At 41.4% G+C, this 20,959-nt stretch overlaps 1 protein-coding gene across 1 annotated transcript; it reads left to right on the top strand.

Annotated features, from left to right (window-relative positions):
* Window positions 1-1,222: 1,222 nt before the first annotated feature.
* Window positions 1,223-15,887, top strand: dcaf5 (ddb1 and cul4 associated factor 5). The gene is made up of 9 exons (XM_041061578.1): window positions 1,223-1,616; window positions 3,354-3,497; window positions 4,253-4,289; window positions 4,444-4,583; window positions 5,773-5,902; window positions 7,378-7,591; window positions 11,402-11,468; window positions 12,472-12,599; window positions 14,105-15,887. The coding sequence occupies exons 1-9, from the start codon at window positions 1,409-1,411 to the stop codon at window positions 15,425-15,427; spliced, it is 2,391 nt and encodes a 796-aa protein (XP_040917512.1). The 5' UTR covers window positions 1,223-1,408; the 3' UTR covers window positions 15,428-15,887.
* The last annotated feature ends 5,072 nt before the right edge of the window (window positions 15,888-20,959 follow it).

Below are 20,959 nucleotides of genomic sequence, written 5' to 3'. Positions count from 1 at the left end.
TTATCCTACCTTTTCCAAGGTAGTACATTATTATAGCCAATATTGCACTGCTGTAGTATTATTGTTATAATTATAATTAAGTAATATGTAAGCAGCATTTTAATGTTGTAGCAGGTTGAAGTGGGGCTCCTTTTAACTGCCTTAAATTCTAAGGTAATTTTTATGTAAAAGTTTTGGCAAATTCCATATTTTGTTGATTTCTGAAACCCAGCAGCTCCTGCATTAAATTAGATATTAAAATGACTTCAACTGGTAGTACTCTGCTACATTTTTATTTCATTAACTTAAATAAATAGAAAAAAAAAGACCCCAATAACAACAACAGTAATTGTGACACATGCAAAAGTTTTGGGCACCCTAAAAAGTGAGCACAAACCCCCCGACCCCGGCAGATGTCACAGCTTGCAAACACTATTTGTGGGCAGCTAAGAGTTTTTGTTTTCCTGATTTAGGACTTTTCACCCACTCTCCTGCAGATCACTTTTCAGGCTGTCTTGCACACTCAGCATGTTTAAGATCTACCCCCAGATTTTCAGTGATGTTCTAATCAGGGGACTGTGGCAGCTGCTCCAAAAGCTTCGGCTTGTGTTTCCTGAATTAGTTCATGGTGGATTTGGAGGTCTGCTTTGAATAATTTTCTTATTGTAAAGGCCAGACTCTTTTCACTTTCAGTTTCTTGACTGACTATAGCACATTTGCATCCAGAATTTGTTGATATGTGGTGGAATTCATTCTTCCCTCTGCCTGTGCAATGTTTTCTGTGCTGCCACACAACCCCAAAGGAAAAAATACTTCCACAACCAACACGAACAGTTTGCAAAGGGGAAGTTACTAAACACCGACTTAACACATACCCCTATCACATTTTAATTTTTTTTATATGTCTGTTTCCTGCAAGAGCTGTATTTACTTCTTTTCAAACATTTGCATACAACCACATACAATTCATTAAATAAGCAGATCACCCATTTTGTATATAATTTTTTTTAGTCAGTAACCAGCTAACAAATACATGTAGTTGTGTATATATATATATATATATATATATATATATATATATATATATATATATATATATATATATATATATATATATATATATATATATATATATATATATATATAAAGCAAGTGGAGTCATGTCCTGGGTGATGCTGAGTGACAGACAGGGGGAGAGAGAGAGATCCTCCGCCGGAGCAGGAAGCTGCTGCTGGGACTGGCGAGAGGGACAGAGGAGGTACGAAACAACGTCGACATCAGCAGGCAGCTGGGGATCCACCATAATGTAGACCCAGCCGTGTGCCACATCCACCGAACAACACGAGCAGGTGTCGAGGCTGCAGTGTTAGTGAAAACAAAAGCAGGGGTTGTTTTGGTTTTTTTGTTTTCTTTTTTTTGCGTGGTCAAAATGAAGGAGCTGAAGGGCTGCGGTATGCGGTCCTCGGTGGGCTTTCTGTCCCGCAGAGAGCTGACTGGGCAGCCGCTCATGAAGGAGGAATTCCAGAGACGCAGGCTGGCCGGCTGCACCAGCCTCTACAAGAAGGATATGCTCGGACATTTCGGTTGTGTCAACGCCATTGAGTTCTCCAACAACGGCGGGGAATGGCTGGTGTCTGGTAAGTTGACAAATCCTCCCTCCCCTAGCTTACACTGTTTTAATTTGTTAGCATGCTAACGCTAGCTAGCCAGGCAGTCAGCTGAAGCCCTCCTGGCTATGCTAAGTTAGCCTAGCCTTGCCTGCTAACTTGCTAACGTTAGACCAAGCAGCCAGCACCTCAGAGGGCAGCAGCCCCGGACCAGTCCCATATGTCAGTCCATAACATAAGCCCCGCGCCCGCTGAAGCGCACATTTATCGCTCTGATGCGTCTAATCATGGCTTCCCCCTGGAATCACAACGCTATTTATGTCCTGAGAGGATTAAAAAACAATCATCTGGCCTAGTGTGGCAGCCTGAGGCTTGTCATTTTTGGTCTGCTGAGGCTGTTTACTTTGCACAATAGCTCTGCAGTTAAATTAAACACATGTCCTTGGCTCCACCTGACCAGGTAAGTAAAACTATGCAAATGCACCTCGTTAACTCTGCCATCTTCATTATTGGAAGATATACAGTCTTCCTGAAGCATAGAGTATGCAGGTGTAAGCAAAGGTTTGGGCAAATCACACATTTTGTTGATTTTTAAGGTTGAAAAAATTGAAAATACAACTCCTGCAGCAAACAGACACTAAAAAAAGTGTTCTTCAAATATTAATGCACGGTTATGTTTCATTTCATAAACTTAAAAATAGAGCAAAATTCAACAGTAACTGCAGCATGTGCAAAAGTTTGGGCACTAAGCCAGTACCTAGCAACCCCCTCCCCCTTTTCAGAACTGTTAATCTCGGGAGGTGGGAAATATTATTTTTGGGGGTTGTGTGGAAGGCAGTAGCACAGGAAACGCTGCACAGATCGAGGGAAGAATGGATTCCACTAAATATCAGAAAATTCTGAATGCACATGTTTTGCAGCCAGTCAAGAAATTGAAACCAAAGGAAGTCTGGCTTCTACAACAGGACAGTGATCCAAAACAAACCTCAAAATCCACCATGAACTACTTCAAGAAACACAAAGTGAAGCTTTTGGAGCGGCCCTTACAGCCCCCTGACCTTAACATCACTGAAAATCTATGGGTAGATCTTAAACATGCTAAGTGTGCAAGTGTGCAAGGAATAGAAAGACTCTTGTAGCAGAGCAGGGAAGCAAGCTGTGACATCTGCCACAGGGGGGCCTTACTTGGCCTGACTTCGTAGGGTGCCCGAACTTTGGCATGTGCCAGAATTTGTTCTTTAAGTGAAAGAACAAATGAAGTGTTCTTTAACATTTGAAGATTGGCTCATATTTAATTGCTGCAGTCTGTTTGCTGCATGAGTTGTATTAAACACAAGAAGTAAATTTTACTTCTTTTCACCTAAAAAAAAAACAACAAAATATGGAATTTGCCCGATGGTGCCCAAACTTCTGCATGCAGCTGTAATAATTAACTCCAGCGAAACATGAAAATGACCTGCTGGTCTAGATTATGCTCCATGTCCATCACACAATGGCGGTACAGTTTTGCTCTTGCGTGTGTCATGAATTCAAAATACCCCCCCCTCCAGGAAAATATCCTTTAATGGGAAAAAATGGGAGCAACATCAAGAAGAGTAACAAGAGTTTTTTATTTACAGATCAAATCATGCTGAGCCATAACCAACTATTATTTTTATTATCAGGAAATCAAGTTATTGTTGCAGTTGAATCTAAGACATATATAAATTAAATTAAATGTCCATCAGGCGAAGCAGGTGGTGTAAATCCATTTGTCCATGTCTGCAGGAGGAGATGACCGCCGGGTGCTCCTGTGGCACATGGAGAAAGCCATCCATGCTCGGTCCAAGCCTGTGAAACTGAAGGGGGAGCACCTGTCCAACATCTTCTGCCTGGCCTTTGACAGTACGAACAAAAAGGTCTTCTCTGGTGGTAAGAGCAAGAGAACTTCCATCTGACTTTTTCACAACAAACAAGAAGACCTTTTCCTCTTTTTAGTCCTTGACCCAGAAATTTCAGTGTTGTTGCAGAATTATCAGTGTCGGGGTTGGAGGTAAAAGGTAAATCAGATTAAATGAGAAAACTTTGGTAATCTTGACTTTGATGTGCAAGAAAAACAAAGCACCGGCAAATGACAAACACGAAAAGCACTAACATTAGAGACACAGCAGGTGCAGAGCAGTAGAATAAATATTAAAAAACAAAACATTAAAAATCCCTGTGGGCAAACAGTGCCGGGAAGAAACCACCCATTGCAGACAGAGATCCGTTTTAACACAATTAGAAAAACAACATTTTAGATAAAATCTTTAATTGTTATTTTTATGTGTATTTAAGTGGTTGCAGAAATTGTGTAGTTAATTTATTGCACATGAATGGTGAAAAAAAAAAGAAGAAACATTTTTAAGATGCTGCAGCTGCTGAGTTGTAGAGACACATAGTGAGGACTGCTCACTAACCACACCATCTAGCTGCTATGCAAATGAATTGGAAGTGTCTGTACAGTGCTGTAAAACTTTTGTAAATTCATTAATAAATATTTAACTAACCACACTATCCAATACTCACCTGAGCTGAACAAGCTGCTTTGCATCTTAGTGTTGAGGTTGAAGATTAGAGCAGAGGACCTGTCACATTCCTTCACTCCTTCACTCCTTCACCTCACAACTTTGTTTGTTGTTTTATAGGAAACGATGAACAGGTGATTCTTCATGATGTGGAGAGGTGGGTAAAATAACACAATTAATGCTCATTATTGTGTCATCAAAACATTTCGATATATTTACAGACATCATGAAACTTTTTTCACTGATTAAACTGTTTATTTAACCTCACAGTAACAAAACAGTTGATATTTGGATGAATGTTGCTTCTACAGAAGGGAAACTCTGAATGTGTTCCTCCACATCGATGCCGTGTACAGCTTGTCGGTCAGCCCGGTAAACGACAATGTGTTTGCTAGCTCATCGGACGACGGGCGCGTTCTTATCTGGGACACTCGCGAGCCACTACATGGAGGTAAGTGGAGGAGCCATGTTCTGTATGTTCCTGTTCACTGACATGAAGAACTAGAAGGGCACTCAGAAGCGCACACCTCTACCACGGCCAATGTCAAACAACATACACTTCAGAAACTTGAGAGAAAAAAAAGTCAAATTCATAGTAAATCTGCCCCAAAATTTAGTGGGTTCTTCCTTGGCCTGTGCCCCATCCCTCCACCAAGTTCAGTGCAAACTGGTTCAGTACTTTTTGCGTAATCCTGTTGACAAATAAACCAACCAACCAACAAACAGACGCAGGTGAAAACATAATGCTTAGTGATGCTGTGGTTAGAGTTTATGCTTGGGGCTGCAGTGCATGTACAAAACCGTTTCCAAATCACATGGCACCCTCTGCTCAGTCCCTCAGTTCTGTACAACAACCCAAAAATAGAAAACAATTTCAAAGAATTCAGAGGATTATTGGAGGTTTCGCCTAAGAAAATTGGTAAAAAACAATATGGATCGGTCAATAAAATCAACTTATGAAATGAAAACTAACCTCTACAGTGGCCTCAGTTATAGTATAATCATGGCACACAACCAGAGCTCATATCTGAAACATGTCTTCTCATAGTGCAGTTAAAAAAACCTGTTCATAAGCAGTCACGCAGTGTATTCTGAGTGGCTCAGACTGAAATGTGTGTATAGTACTTCAGGATTGGACTCAGGGAGACTTGTTGATAACTTTAAAAATGCAGTGGATCATCTTGCATGACGTCCACATCCTTCTATTTTAGAAGCCTTCCTGCCTGTGACCAGGTTGGCCTAATAATACATTTAGCAGTAATCACTCTTCCAGTTTTGCCAGTAGGCTTTTTATGCAGGCATGCTACAGCGCTGAAGGCCTAGGCTTAAAGAATGAAAGCGGCAAATAAATCTTTTAAAACGTGGTGTTTTATAATGAATTCTATTGTAACAAAAAATGTAAAGGATTAAAATAAGTAAATATGCTTACGGGTGAAAAATGTTTGTCATGTGACTGTGATGTGTGAAAGTGGCAGTTGAGTTGCAAGTAAGTGAGAGACTGGAGTGTTAAAACAAAAAAACATTAGACTGTGAAAAAGATGTTTTTCTGGCACGAAACTGACCAAAATAGGTGCAAAGGTCCATCACTTTAAATAAACATGTTATTCTTATGTCATTTTTTAAATAATCTGTCCCTGTAGAGCCCTTCTGCCTGGCCAGCTACCCCTCAGCCTTCCACAGTGTGATGTTCAACCCTGTGGAGCCCAGGCTGCTCGCCACTGCCAACTCCAAGGAGGGAGTTGGATTATGGGACATTCGCAAACCACGCAGGTTAGACCCCCCCCCCCCCCCCCCCCGCTTTCTATCTCTTGACCCAGTTTTCCTGATAAGCTGAAACTTTATTGTTCCCTGTGGGGAAATGACTGTTGCAGAAGCAGTAAAATAAACCACAGAGATAATAAAAACAAAGAGAGCAATAAGTGTTATTAGAAATAATAAACCAATAAAAGCAACTGAAGGAGTAAAATAGATTAAAATAATTGTGAGCTTGTGTAAATTTCTCCTGTCAGAAGTTTAGAAAGTTACAGGAATTGTGTTACTAATATGTGTGAATTAATGTACATTGGTAGTCAGATTTCATGTATGATATAGTCCTTATTTTATCCATTATTTGTTTTATTTGTCTTGAAGCAATAGTGAGCAAATACAACATTCGGGCAACTAACTTGAAAGCTGTTTGATAGGTTACAAGCTAAGAACCTGAACACATAATCCAAACTGAAAAAGAATTCCCTGAAAGTCATTGTTTCCTTTCTCTAAAACACAGAGGATCTGGTGTGCAGATGTATTTAATGTCTTACTAAGCTCCTGTTATTTCAGAGTTATTGTTATTAATTTAGACTTTGGACTGACATCAATTTCTAATTGATCTGTATCCGCAGAATGATTGTGCAGCTGCTCGGTTGTTAACCAAAAATCAGTTTTTAATCTGTTTACTCTGTGAGGAGCAAACATCCTTCTATCCTCTTGTGTTGCTGCTTGACTGGCCCATGTCCACCAGGTGGCGCTGTCGTCTTACTGTTGAACTTATCGCTGCTGCTCCTCTGCCGACTGTACAACCGTCTCAGTGCAAAAAAAACCCAAATGTTTATACCAATAAAAATGATTCTGTGAAAACACTCAATAGTTGAGTGTGTGTTTACACATGCTCAGGTTAGCTTAGGTTTAAGTTATTAGTACACGAATGGCGGCGCTTCCAATAAAAGTAATCAGTGAGTCATTTCCCCTCCTCCACTGTTGGCTCTGCCTCTCTGCAATGTGGTTATGTTTACAGTTGCTCAGCAGAAAGACTCTCAGCTCACTATTAAGATTAAAAATAGCCTCCAGTTGAAGTTTATTTAATGAAAAACGTGTCTGATGAGATACTTTAATCTTACACTGCGCTGCAGACATGTACCTATGTACAGTACATCTTCTGATGATGCTGTATGTTAGTTGCATCAGTTTGGCAGCACATAGTCATTTGGTTTTGACCATAATATTCCAGTTTTCACGTTCTATTCACAAATATCCCTCTTTAGCTTCTCTTAAGGAATATAATTAGTAAAAAGCAGAATCTTTCTAAATTCAATTCAAAATATTCACAATTTTGCAATAATATGGATATAATAACCGGTCATGGCTCGTGCAGTTAGAGATTGGATGCTCTTCTCCTCTGAAGTCTACGGACAAAAAACAAAAAACCAAGGTTTGGTACATGCTTGTTTTACCTAGCTCTAATATTTTCTTTGTTTCTGGTGTCTCAGCTCGCTGCTGCGTTACGGAGGCAGCATGTCCCTACAGAGCGCCATGAGTGTTCGCTTCAACAGCACCGGCACCCAGCTGCTGGCGCTGCGTCGCCGCCTGCCGCCCGTCCTCTACGAGCTGCACTCCCGCCTGCCCAGCTTCCAGTTCGACAACCAGGGCTACTTCAACTCCTGCACCATGAAAAGCTGCTGCTTCGCCGGGGACAAAGATCAGGTCGGTCATCAGATCATACAAATGTATGAACAAGGCTACCGCTGCTGCTACTATTAATATGATTTGAAAATAGTAGAAACTTGGTTACATGAGTGATAACACACATATAAAATACTAGGTTGCACAAAATCAAAGCAGTCCAGCAGATTTTGAACGATTTTTCAAGGTAACATGTACTGTATGTCAACCTTATACACAGGGAAATATACAGTATCTATGGATGCACATGTGCAGCCATTTCCACAGCGCTTCAGTATAATATATTGCACCCAAGAGTGTGATTTAGCCTCTGATAGAGCAAACACACACAGAATATGCATAGAAATGATGTTGAACAGTGGAGATATTGTTCTATCTGACTTTTACTTCAAAGGAAATTTTGTGAAGAACACTGGGAACATGTGGGATCAATAAAAAGAACAAAAATAGAAGAATATATTAGTTACTTCTGTGAAAGTGGGACTTTCGAGCGTTGGAGGAACACCAGAAGCCCTTGTACTCAGCCAACGGTCCTCCCGTTGGTCCTCCTCAGACATGACATCACCCTGCAGCCATGTTTATTATGTTAACATTATCCTCGGGTGTCAGTGGAGCTCACGAAGGCTTAAAGATGATCCTCCCCTACATGAGTGAAGAAGGTGCTTTTAAGGTTACAGAATCGGGTCAGGACTGCGGACGGAGGTCGCTGGTGTGAATCTCTTTACCTGCTGCCGAGCTGGACAGAAAAGCTGGATCTGAATTGGCTTATTGACTTTAACAGAGATTGGCGAGGAGCTTTTTAGCGAGACCATTGATCTCTGATTGATCTCTCTGGAGACAATTGAAGATTCTCTCAGTGGATCCTGTATGTGTTTTAGTGTAGTAATATAATTTCCTAAGGTTTATATGCACTTAAGCTGTATAGGAAACACTGATTAACATCCCCAATTCTATTTTGTTGATATATAATATTTTTTTTCGCACGTTTGAGCGAATGTTCAAACTTTGAATAAAAACTAGAAGCCCTAGTTTTGTCAATAATCACTCTGTGAACACGTGCAAGTCCAATATTCTGATGTAGATGATGACAAAAATGATCAGATGGACGGCGTCCAGATCATCTTATGATCAGTGTAAAACTCTTTGAAAGTCGCGCTCTCACCTTGCGGCAGTGATGTAGGAGTGTACTGCAGGGTGTGTCGGTACGGTGTGACATCAGCGGTGGTTGCAGTTTGCAGAGATGTGACAGAGCACGTTTCTGACCACATCCAGCCACACCCAGCAGTGATGTTAGCTGTGGTCAGAGGTGCAACCGGCTCGAAATGCTCAATTAGAGAGGGAAGTGAAACGCTGCTTTTCATCCTGGTGTTAGGTTTCTCTTTAATATCTTTTCCTTCTGATTTTTGGATTTAATGAGGATTTTTTTTTTATTGTTAGTTATACACTTAAAGCTGCGTAAGACATTTTATTAGTCTTGGTGGCTACTACGGGCCAGGAAAAACTAACTTAACTGCCCCGTAAAGTTTAGCAAGATGACCACACAGTGCATACCGTTACATGATGTAAATTTGTCAACCAGAGGTTTTGCCATGCTGTTTATAGCAATGGAAGCTGTTCCTTTAATACAGCTGGTTGAATTGGACCGTTGTAGGTAATAATGTACCTCAGTGAAAAGGACTGCTTTATGGCAATATTGGATTTTTATTTGGTTTTTGCATGAGTGTGATGAAGAACTAACAGGGTTTGACATTTTGTCCATAAACAGTTTATCATTTCCAGTAGATGATCATTTAGAGAACGTATATATATCCTATATTACAGTATGCATTAATATAAACCTACTGTACGTATCATGAGATGATTTGATTCATACCACCCACTTCTGCTGCCTCTGACATACTGAATAGAAATTTATGGGCAGTGAACAACTGTCTGCAGTTTTAATGTGGGGGTTGTTAAACCCACTTTGAGTCATTGAGAGCTGCACATTCAGTTTAAAATCAAAACCTAAATCAAGAAGTCTTAAGACTTTCATGTCCAATATTTAAAATGTGGTACACACAGGGTGTCGGGTGTAGTAATAACTAGTAACAATAACTGTAAGTACAGTTTTATAGGAACGAGAAGAGAAGGCCAGAGAAACCTTAACATGTGGCCGTGTTTAACCAGGAGCTTTATCTAGCAGTGTGACCGCTGCTCTCACAGCGCTACGACGCGCAGAAACCACGCAGACCCACAACCACAACTATTTAGAGGATTTTCTCAGAATGGTGCGAGAGCAGAGGTGCAGAGTGGCGACTTACCAGATGACACTGATGGAAAGGAAAGAGCGAGGGCGTTATGGGTGTGACATTCCTGTTTGACGTGTCCTCTGGGAAACCGAGGCGGAGCACACAGGTGTTTGGTTCAGAGGGTGTTCATGTGCCCTGGAGCTGGAGCTGATCTGGGATCTGTGTTTAAGGGACTAATGATTTTTCATTAGAGGAGGAATTTTGTATATGGCATCTTTATATAAAGATATAAGGATTGTTATTATTCACAAAAAAATAAAAAAACATCTAGAATAGGGGTAGAAAAGTGAAGCTCTTGAGCAAGTCTCTGAAAGATAGATGTACCCACAGAGACCAGCAGAATATTTTCAGAGGGAAATTGAAGACATTTGTTTAAATCATTGGCACAGAAATACTCTGCAGCTTGACACAATGTCAGAAAACCAACAGCACAAGACAGTGCCTGAAAACAAATGCAAACGATTTAGTAAAAAATGTGCCTGCAGATGGTAAAATAAGGCTCAACAAACCTTCTGGAAATGTGCTAGAAAAAAAAATTAAAGAACAGAAGAAAGGAAAAAAATGGGAGAATATATTTTAATAAAGGGAAAAATTCTGGTTCTTCACGTGAATATTTGAATGATAATGCATGTGAACGTCCTCTGTATAATCAGCCTCCTGCCCGGTACTAATAAACTGGCTGATAGGCCTTCCACATTTGCAGTGTTAACTGCTAGCTTTCCGTTCTCGTACGGCTTGTATGCTGGTCACGATAACGGCGGCAGACTTTCACTTGAAGTTCTTTGTAATTTTAGAAACAACGGGTCCTTGATTTCTGACAGAGGAGAAGTTTGATAAACCAAAATATAAGTTCAGACTATTATTCTGATTTTATTACATTGTTCAAACAAACTGTTTGTCTACTTAGCTCAGATAACTATGTTTTCACTTGTGCATGCTGTGCCCTTTAGCTTTTTTTTTTTTTCTAACTATCGCTTTAGGACATATGTATTCATAAGAACAAAGAAACCCCCCACCCCCCCTCCCACAAACTCTGGCTCTGTCAAAACTTACCTTAAGCGACAGGTTTAAGTGGAACCATCTGTTTACAAAGTCTAATAACACTTCAGACGAGGAGCAGGAGCTGTGTTAGGGTCAGACTGTCATGTCATGTCAAGAGCGGGTTTGATTACACATTATGAGACACGGCACTCTGATAAGATCTGGTGGTTTTCTGCCATTTATTGACCCCCCCAGGATCTGTCTCACCCAGTGTATATACTGTGTGTGTGTGTGTGTGTATATATCCATATATATATATATATATATATATATATATATATATATATATATATATATATATATATATATATATATATATATATATATATATATATATATATATATTATATATATACACACACACACACACACACACACACACACACACACATATATATATATGTAAAGATTTCCTTTCCCTTGAGCTCTGCTGGAAAGTTTTGTCAGACAAAACGGAGCAAACTTGAATCTCTAAACATCCCTCTGTTTGACCCCTCAGTACATCTTGTCTGGGTCGGATGACTTCAACCTCTACATGTGGAAAATCCCAAAGGATCCAGAAGCAGGTGAGTTATTGACTCTGACTGCATATCCATGGGGATGTATGCTTATGTGAAGGCAATGATTTGATGATTTGCATCTTCACCTGACAAAAGAAGTTGAATAATTTAATCGTCTGGATCCCAAGATGAGAAATAATTTTCTCCTGTCTAACTCTGCACAATAGTGGAACATTTTGTTTCCTTTGTGTGTTTGATATGTTTAAGTTCACACTGTTCATAATCAGTGAAGCAGGGCTTGTCAAGTGGCGTACCATGACTTAAAAGGAGCTTTAAGGTTTTGGTGACCTTTTATACTGCAAGATTAAAGATTTCAGTGGCGTCAGTGTAGGCAAAACAAACCTGATTTCAGTTGTTGTAGGTTTTAACCACAATCATAAGCATAATAGACTTTTCTGTGCTCTTTATATAAGAGATCCAGCCCAGGCAGAGCCCTCAGTTCATTTGGTCACAGTTGCACTTTCCAGGCTTGATACTTTCCATTTTTACGTCTTACTTCAGTTTAAATTCTCACTTGTATCACTTGTACTTGTATTGAGTTTGAGTGTTTCCCACCAGCTCAAACTAAAAACTGAGTGCAAATGCTGAAAAAGTAAGACTTAAGTTTATTAGATTAAATTACTGTGGGAAGAAAATCCCCAAAATGCAACAATCCAAGAATGTGGGCGTTCGTAGCTCTGTGGCACCCACCTGACACATTTATGGATTTTATTTTCCCTGGAGTTACTCCCACTGAAAATATGTGCACTGGGCCTATTTGGTGTCAGACTAATGGCACGTTATGAGCATTACATTACTGCTGTTAGGACTGTTGTATTTCACACACTGTATTTTCATGTCCTCTGAGATCCAGGGGCCTGTTGAATGATTGTGGCTTTGTCTGTATGGTTCGAATATGTTTGTTTTAATAAATCCTTGTATCAGGATCAGTCACAGTACCCAGTATCTTCCATCACTGTGACTCTGAGCTTATTTATTTTGTCTGCCACATGTTGTTTGCCCTTTCAAGGAGGCCCTGGTCGCGTGGTGAACGGGGCTTTCATGGTCCTGAAGGGTCACCGGTCCATCGTGAACCAGGTCCGCTTCAACCCTCACACCTACATGATCTGTTCATCCGGTGTGGAGAAAGTCATCAAGGTTAGTAAAGCAATATCACTGATGAGAAGGTTAAGAAATCTATGTTTCTTAGAGAAGAGACTGAGACCTAAAGGTCAGGTACAGAGCGGTGCAACAGCAGGATTATGTAGTGGCTAGAGAAATTGTTCTGTAAGTGGACTGTCCAGCACTTGAGTCTCTGTGTCCTTAGTTGTTGAGACGGTAGATTTGCCCTTAAGTGAGACATTGATCTTGAGTGACACCACAAAGTAACTGATTGAGCTCTATGGAGCGGGAGTGAATTTCCAATATCAATGACTGTCGTCTGTAACAGACGATATTGGTCAGCTTTCAAAAGCTGGGGCACAGACACAGTGTATAAGCTGGCCTGAATCAAATACAAATGGCTTTTATAAACATGCAAGTAAATCATTGCTAAAGCTTTCACCATAGCTCTAGCTTAATTAGGCTGCAGCATTAGTTTTATTTGTAGTTGAAAATAAAAACCTGGATCATGATAGAAGTCATGTGGTAAAAATCTCACTAGTTTCAATATTTGATTTGTTGACTTCTTTGACCAGAGCTTGCAGTTAAAAACAAAACAAAACAAAAGACACTCACAGCATTAAGATTTTTACGCTGTCGGAATAACAGTCGTAGCCCACAGCAGCTGCATTCCCCTATTATTTCTGAGTCACTGTTCTGTCCTGGTCCTGACCTCATGAATAAACCAGGCAGCGTTTAAAGTTCACATCTCACTCATTTTCTGACTGGTTTTTGCATCATCAGTGGGTTTTTTTTGGGGGGTTTTTTTGCTGCCTGTGCTCATAGAAACAGATCACATGCTGTTTTGTTGTCCATTACTCATATCAGTAAGCTGTCCCCTCCTCCCCTCAGTTGTTCTTTTCTGTCACTTCAGCATGACGGTTGAAAATCTGAGGAGACCGTGTTGTTAAAACACTAGTGGCAAGTTGAATGTTACAGGCTTAACATCAGCATATTAATATCTAATACTTGCTTCAAACTGTAGGCTTTGCAAATGTTGGAAGGAAGCGTGTTTAACGTGTTCATCAAGGTCTCATGGTTTGTTTTGGTGAGAAACAATGAATGTAAACATAAGTTTTGTTTTCAAAAACCCTTTTTAAAGCAATAAAAACGTGTTTTCATAATTAGGTTCATATCAGAATATTTAAGTCCACGTAAACATTTTGTAGAAGTAGTAACCGTTTTCAGTGACGATGACGAAAGCTTGAGCTTCCTTCATGTCAGCACAGTAACACAAGCTTTCCGTTTTGTACGTTTTACTGTACAGACTGAAAGGTGATACAGGCCCAGGTGTTCTGCAGTGAGACTATCAATAACAGGGAATCTTTCAAACTGACCTGGGCCTCTCCTCTTCTGGCTTCTCAATGTTTCTCCATCCATTTTTCATTCTGTCATTCTGCCTTCCCGTCTGTCCCACTTTTAAATCTTTTTTCTTTATCTCCGTCATCACCCTTTTCTTCGTTTTTCTTAACTATTTCCCTCTGTGTCTCCATCCATCCCAGGTGTGGAGTCCCTATCAGCAGCCTGACAGTCTAGGTGACCTGGAGGGCCGTGTGGAGGATAAATCACGCAGCCTTTATACCCATGAGGAGTACATCAGCCTGGTGCTCAACAGCGGCAGCGGTCTGTCCCATGACTACGTCAGTCAGTCCATCCAGGAGGACCCGCGCATGATGGCTTTCTTTGACTCGTTGGTGCGTCGAGAGATCGAGGGCTGGAGCTCCGACTCTGACAGTGACCTGAGCGAGGAGGCCATCATGCAGCTCCACGCCCGTGGACGCCGCTCTACGCGAGCCACACCAGCTCCCACCGCTGCCTCTGCCGCTGGTCACCACAGTGACTCTGATAACTCGTCGTCCTCGTCTCTGGCTGGACCTGATGCCTCAGGAGGGGAAGAGCAAGCCAGAGAAGAAGGGGAGGAGCGGCCCAGGAGACGAAGCAGGCATCAGCGGCATCAGTCTGGCTTTCTGGTGAACGAAGACTCGGACTCGAGCGAGTTTTGGCTCGACCCCATGCCCCGGCCTCGCTCCCCGAGCCCCAGGGACAACTCCACGCTGTCCAGCCCCACCTCCTCCCCTTCACTTCCTGCCGGAGCGTCCAGCTCTTCCACGTCCACTTCCAGCTCCAGCAGTGATGACGAGGAGCGGCGCAGCGCGGTTAGGCGGCGCAATGTCATGAGGCGACGGCGCATGCACGTGGTCTCCAGAGCCGGGGATCGACCTGAGTCTGTACAGGCTTTGTTTTCAGCCATTGACTCCTGCAGTTACCCATCAATCTCAATCGATGACCTGTCTTCCTCCTCATCAGGCGAGGAACAGAACTCTCTGCGAATCAAGCCCCAAAGTGGTGGCGGCAGAGAGGAGGAAAAATGTCTGAGCCCTTCTGACTTTGTGTGTTCGAGCCCAGTAATGTCCCCCGAGAGCCAAGAGAATGAGGAAGGGAGTGACAGGACTGAGCTGGAAAGACATCCAGCTGCGTCTCCTCAGTCACTGGATGGACACAGGACTGAAGGGAGGCCTGCTGCAGAGCCGGCTTTAGACAGCTCTGATGGTGGAGAGGCGTGCAGCAGCTCAGCAGCTGTAGACAGTAACTCCCAGAGCCGACATAGCCCTGGGGTGAACGGGCAGCACCGGACTGTGGCATCATACGCGACTGAGAACCTCTGTGTGTCCTCAGAATCAGAAGGAGAGACTGGCATTACGCCTGAAGACACCAGGCCACGGAGAGAAAAAGGCCTAGCACAGAGCGCTCTGAAACGGACTCATGTGGGATCAGAAGAGGGAGAATCAGGCTCCTCGCCCTCAGAAAAGAAGTTAAAAACATAATGAGACACATTTTCATCCTAGAGAGAGAAATCATTTGTTAACAGACTTAATTTAGGAAGTGGGTTTTCTATGGGTTTTTACAACTCAGCTTTTTCATTTTGCTTCTTGTTGTCACGTGACACATGAGCTTATGCTGCTTATGAGCAGAAGACATTAAGCATCAACAAAAAAAAAAAGTGTGGTTAATTTTTTTTGTTTCAGAACAAATGAATTCGACAGTGTCATCATTCTTTAGGTAAAACCACGGATGACATTAAAAGATGGAAAATATAAAACACGAGGTAAATATTGTTGATAAGTATTTCAAGTGAAATGCAATGGCTACTCGTTTATTTTCATGCAGCATCAGTGTTTCTTTCTCAGTCATGCTCTGGTTGTTGCACAAAGCTCCACCCAGGACTTGGAGCTCTTCCAACCATAACAAAAAAAAAAAAAAGGTCTTATGGAGGACAAAGGCTTTGCAGCATTTTAATTTCTACGGTTTCACACTGAGCGTAAATCTGATTGGGCTTATTCTCATTTTCAAGAGCTTCTCGGCTGAGACTGCTTCAGGGTGCCTGAAGAATTGACTGTGTCTCCATAGAAATCCCAAGGAGCACCATTTGTTTAAGCTGTGCATTGAAATGATGCTTTCAGTGTCTCTACCAATTGTTTTCTGTCCCATTATCCAGCCCCTGGGTAGCATTACAAGCCAGCTCTCTTTTGTTTTCTTGCAATTAAAGAATAATTTGTTCTCCAGTGACAATGCCACCACTTCTTTCCAAGGCTTTTCTGATTCACAGTCCAGTTTGATTGGTGAAATGTTTACATATTCTATGATGACACTATAAGTAATAAAAGACAAGTCATTTTTATTGCAGATTTAGGTCCTTCACTACTGAGTACTAAACCAGGTTGCCACGGCAACGCAGCCTCAACTCTCCTGTGAAGTAAATGTGAAGCCTGTTCATCTGGCCGTGACCCTGAGCAACCGATGAGTAGAATATTTTATTGATTGAACCAAAAAACCATCTTTGCTTTCAGCAGGAGAATAGTTAGGGCTGTTATTAGCTGCCTGGCGCTCTGAATAAAACTTCAACATCACTGAGAATTACAACATTTGATTAAAATAACAGAGAGGTTCGTTACAAATAGTTAATGTCCATCTCTAAAAAGAAGCTGACATCTTGTGTGGATGGATGCTATAAGGAGAATATAGTCCCTACGTCTTAGGCCACTCTGAGAAAAATGTATTTAAAAGCAGCTGACAAAACAAACTCACCACAAGCAGTGTTTACAACTTAAAGCTCTTATTTTGACTTTAGTTATATTCCACGTTCCATGTCAGGTGATCAGTTCTATTTTTTGTAAATATCATTTAGCAACATATTTATCTAAATGCTTTTTTGAGAGCTTCTCTGCATGGCCAGACACTCCGCTGGATAAATTCTCAATAACTTCTAGTATTTCTAAGAAAAACACTTTCACATATTGACCCACCAAGAGGTGAATAACCATAAATGGACGAGTGACTGTTCAGCGTAGGACTGCCACACCTCCTCAGATTCACCAACAGTGCCGTGATTGTCCACGAAGCACATGACATCATTACTTTCTGAGGAAACTGCCATGCCAGTTGTCTCCTGTCTCCACTTGAACGACGGCACTCTTCTGCCAGACAAAGCAGACTTAACAGAGGGCAAACCAGCAGTTGTTGGGGAGAGAATACAAAAGAAAACACAACCCCTGGCATCATGGCCTCACGAGCTGGCGGTGAAGTGGTAGTCTGAGGGCTGGCAGACAAGTAGTTGAGGGTTATCGAGTTGTTTGCTCAGCTCTCTTATCAAAATAATTTCCTCTACTTCTTAGGACTTCTCAGTGTGGCTGTCACTTATCTACAGGAAGTAGACACCCTTCATTTAACCCCCATGTTTCCCCTGGGACTAGTATTCAAATAAGGATATTGTATGCTTTGGGGTTTGTTTACATTTTGACTGGAGAGTGCCTGCTGGGCTGCATATGGCTTAATGATTAATTACAGTCTACAGATGCAGGGGTGTGTAAGGGAGTCTGCTAACACTACTGTTTTACAGCTGTAACATCAATCAAAATTATGCAGAGAGTTGAATTTAACGAATTCCCTGAAAGAATTAAGTCACATTTGTTTTACAGTTACTGCACAAAAAGCTCAAGTGTCTTTGGCTGGTCACGTTGGAAGAGAATGGCACTCATTAGTGAACTTACAATGGAGTTTTTTTATCTTTATTTATTCAGGGAAGGTTAACTGACTGTGTGCTCTTTCCCTCCCTCGTACTGTAGGCCACATTCACAACTGGGAGGAGCCCAGTGCAACCACAGCCTTTGAGGAGTTCCACTGGAGCAAGCATGGGTTTAGTCAGATGCATCATATTGGTTTGGGAGGGGACACCATAACTTTTTCAGTTTCTCAAAGGCCCAGAAAACCTTTCCTTCCTCTGTCAGTTTCTTACTATGAGTGTTGTGGTCTCACAACACTCATAGTAAGAAATTGTTGTTTTTGTCTTCGAGTTTCTTACTGATTTGAGGTGGGCGGGACTCACTTTTGAAAAAGGTGATGTCACAATTTCCCTACCAATCACCAATCACAATTGAGCAGCATTTGAATCAAAATTGGATGTCGCTGGATGTCAAACACCCACACAGTCCAAATTAAGCACTAGCTGAGATTTTGAGTGTGAAACTCATGAAACTCCAAACTTAAAGTTTGCATATTTAGGACAGCTTAAAAAAAAAACGAATCAAAACAGATGCAGCAGGTGTGTTTCCATCTGCCTGTTTTTTTTTTAAAAAAAGCTGACAAGCCAACAATTTCATATTACAGCAAAAAGGTTTGCAGATGGGGTGGAAAGGTTGGTGCACCAATTAAAGGGAACTGAAACTCTAATGCCATAACAGTGTTTTCCACTGACTGAGGTTTGACTGGAGCTCTTTTAATAATTTAATGGCATCCAGTTGAGAAATTAGTGCTCCCAGCTGTTTATGTCAATGAACCAACTCCTAATATTCACATGCATTAATTGTCTTTCGTTAATTTGCACCAAATGTGGATGGAAACTGCTCCATGTATTATTATTCTTTGCCAAGAAAGAAGAATACCTGCTTTATCCACAATGGAGGTTCAGGTGTGTTGTGCTATTAGTGTGTTGTGCTAGCTGTTACTCAAGCAGAGATTAGGGGCGGGCTACAGAGATCTGATATGATCACTTGTTTCCAACTTCACACCAACAGATTTTTATTTTTCATTTTCAAACTTGTAGTCTTCACACTCAACTGATGCTGACTCAAGTGACATCTTTTGAGACGATCCATCAGACTTCATGCAGCTGCCTTTGAAGCAACTCTCTTCACACATGCAGAAGCGAGACCTGTAAACAGACTTTGATGTGTAAAATCAGTGGAGTTTCCCTTTAAGATCTGAAGCCAAGTTTTTAGAGGCTTTAAGTCAGATCCTGCGTTTGAGCCTCCAGTCGAAGCCAGTCCCTCGCACACTGCTGCTTTATTTTCTAAAAGAGCAAAACTCTCCTTTTAGACTGCGTTGTGACATTCCTTATCCTGTGCCTACAGTATGTTCCTTTTGGTCCCAGATGGTGTTTTGGCTCAAGTGGTTTGACCACAAATCCAAACACATGTACAATTCAATGGGATTATCATGGTTGTTCCGCAGTATCCCATACATGGCTCAGCTTTAACAGCAAGGACAGCTATTTAAGAATTCCCCTCCCAACATGATTGGAATACCTTGGGAACTTGCCAGAGACCAGACAGAGCCAAATGTACCGGCTCTTCACATGACCTGAGCGCCTCGGAAAGCAGGGCTGAGCTTCTTTGCACCACTGGCTGTTCACAAGATATTCTGGGATTCTGCTGAATAGTATTGTGTTGACGTCAAGTAGCTGGAGCGGGAAGAAATTCTCCAGTCTACCAAAAAAAAAAAAACCCAAGTGTGCAGCCTGGAGTGTGTCACCAGAATAATTATACACATTTCAGTGGTTAATTAGAATGAGTTGATTCATGCGTTTAATAAGCCATCATTTGCAGCTTCAAGAGGACGTGTCTCTTTTGTCAGCCGGCCAATTAGAGATCCTGTTGCTGCTCTGTGGGTTTGATCTCCTTTAGTTTTTAGTGTCATATGCTGGCTGTGTGTTAAAATCACATAATGGACGCTGTGGAAATTCACAAAAGTGATTAATGATAGAAAACTCATTAACACATTAAATGCAAAAGTAACAGTTAACAGCCTCTTTAACCACGTTCGCAGCTTGGCTTCAGGGACGGTGATCCACTTAGGTCCAAAAACTGAAATGTCTCAACAGCTATTGGATGGTTTACCATGACATTTGGTACAGACATTGATTTTTACCAGGCAAAGTATCCTACCAACTTTGGCGATACCCTGACTTTTCATCTAACGCCACCATGAGGTTAACATTTTTGTTTTTTAGTGAAATAGCTCAACAAGAATCGGATGGATTGCCATGAATGGGGTACAGATATTCATGTTCCAGAGTGAGCGCATGAGTACTTACAGGGGGTACCCTGCCCTCGGTAGGCCCATTCAGTAATTCTCTATGATATACAGGGCTCAGCTTCTCAAATAATGATGGGTGAGTGTGACAGTAGAGTATCTCCATAATCAAGTGCAGACATATAAGATAACAATAATTTTACATTTAAATGACAGACCACTTTTAATCCTGTGAAGAGAACGTAATTTAATTTTTAAATTCAAAGTCAGATGTTGGGTTGGTATCTTAAACAACAGTCTACTGTCAAGCCAAATACCAAAGTACTATGTAAAACTAATCTATAAAACTTTAATAAATAATTTAAACAAGCTAATCGAGCCATTAATTACCTAGAACCTACAAACCCTTTATAAATTTAAATAGTGCCTTATCAGTGATTAGTACCATTGACTTTCATCAGCACAATGCTGCTCTGTATTTGCTGCACCTCTGCACAGCAGCCACAGCTGGCTTCCTTAAACCGGGGACCGGGCGGTGAGCTGGCAGTCTGCTCCCTGTCTGTGACATCACTTTCCCAAACATCCACCGTTGGAAGTTTGTCCATATATGGAAGAGCACTTTCTCCTGACTGTCAGGGCTATCCCGTGTCGGCATCTTTCCTGCTCTGCGTGTGTGAAAATGTGTGTGTGTGTGTGTGTGTGTGTGTGACAGAGAGAGAGAGAGAGAGAGAGAGAGAGAGAGAGAGAGAGAGAGAGAGAGAGAGAGAAAACAGAGAGAATCGGTTTACCTTACAAGGCAGACAGACCTGGCCATCGCTTCGCATGTTTACAGGAGCTGTGTTGTGACTCACTTTTCTTTCTGAATGACTGAAGGTCTGTAGCGCACACCTGCAGTAACAAACTGTAGTGTAGGGTGTTGGAGGAAGTGTTCAGATCTTTTACTTAGGTTTAAGTGGAGTAAATGGAGTTTAAGTACACCATTATAAGTTAAAATCTTCCTTAAGTGTAGCCAGGAGAATGTACTTAAAGTACATAATGCAGAAAGGTAG

The sequence above is a fragment of the Toxotes jaculatrix genome, chromosome 17, assembly GCF_017976425.1.
Source record: "Toxotes jaculatrix isolate fToxJac2 chromosome 17, fToxJac2.pri, whole genome shotgun sequence".
Taxonomy (NCBI): domain Eukaryota; kingdom Metazoa; phylum Chordata; class Actinopteri; family Toxotidae; genus Toxotes; species Toxotes jaculatrix.
The sequence above is the reverse complement of the archived record's forward strand: the minus strand, read 5'-3'. Positions and strand labels throughout refer to the sequence as shown.

Excerpts from the sequence above, each read along its gene's own strand:
- dcaf5 (XM_041061578.1), top strand. The coding sequence starts at position 1,409 with ATGAAGGAGCTGAAGGGCTGCGGTATGCGGTCCTCGGTGGGCTTTCTG. Across the intron at positions 3,498-4,252 it reads CAAAAAGGTCTTCTCTGGTG|GAAACGATGAACAGGTGATT; the intron begins GTAAGAGCAAGA and ends GTTGTTTTATAG. Across the intron at positions 5,903-7,377 it reads GACATTCGCAAACCACGCAG|CTCGCTGCTGCGTTACGGAG; the intron begins GTTAGACCCCCC and ends CTGGTGTCTCAG.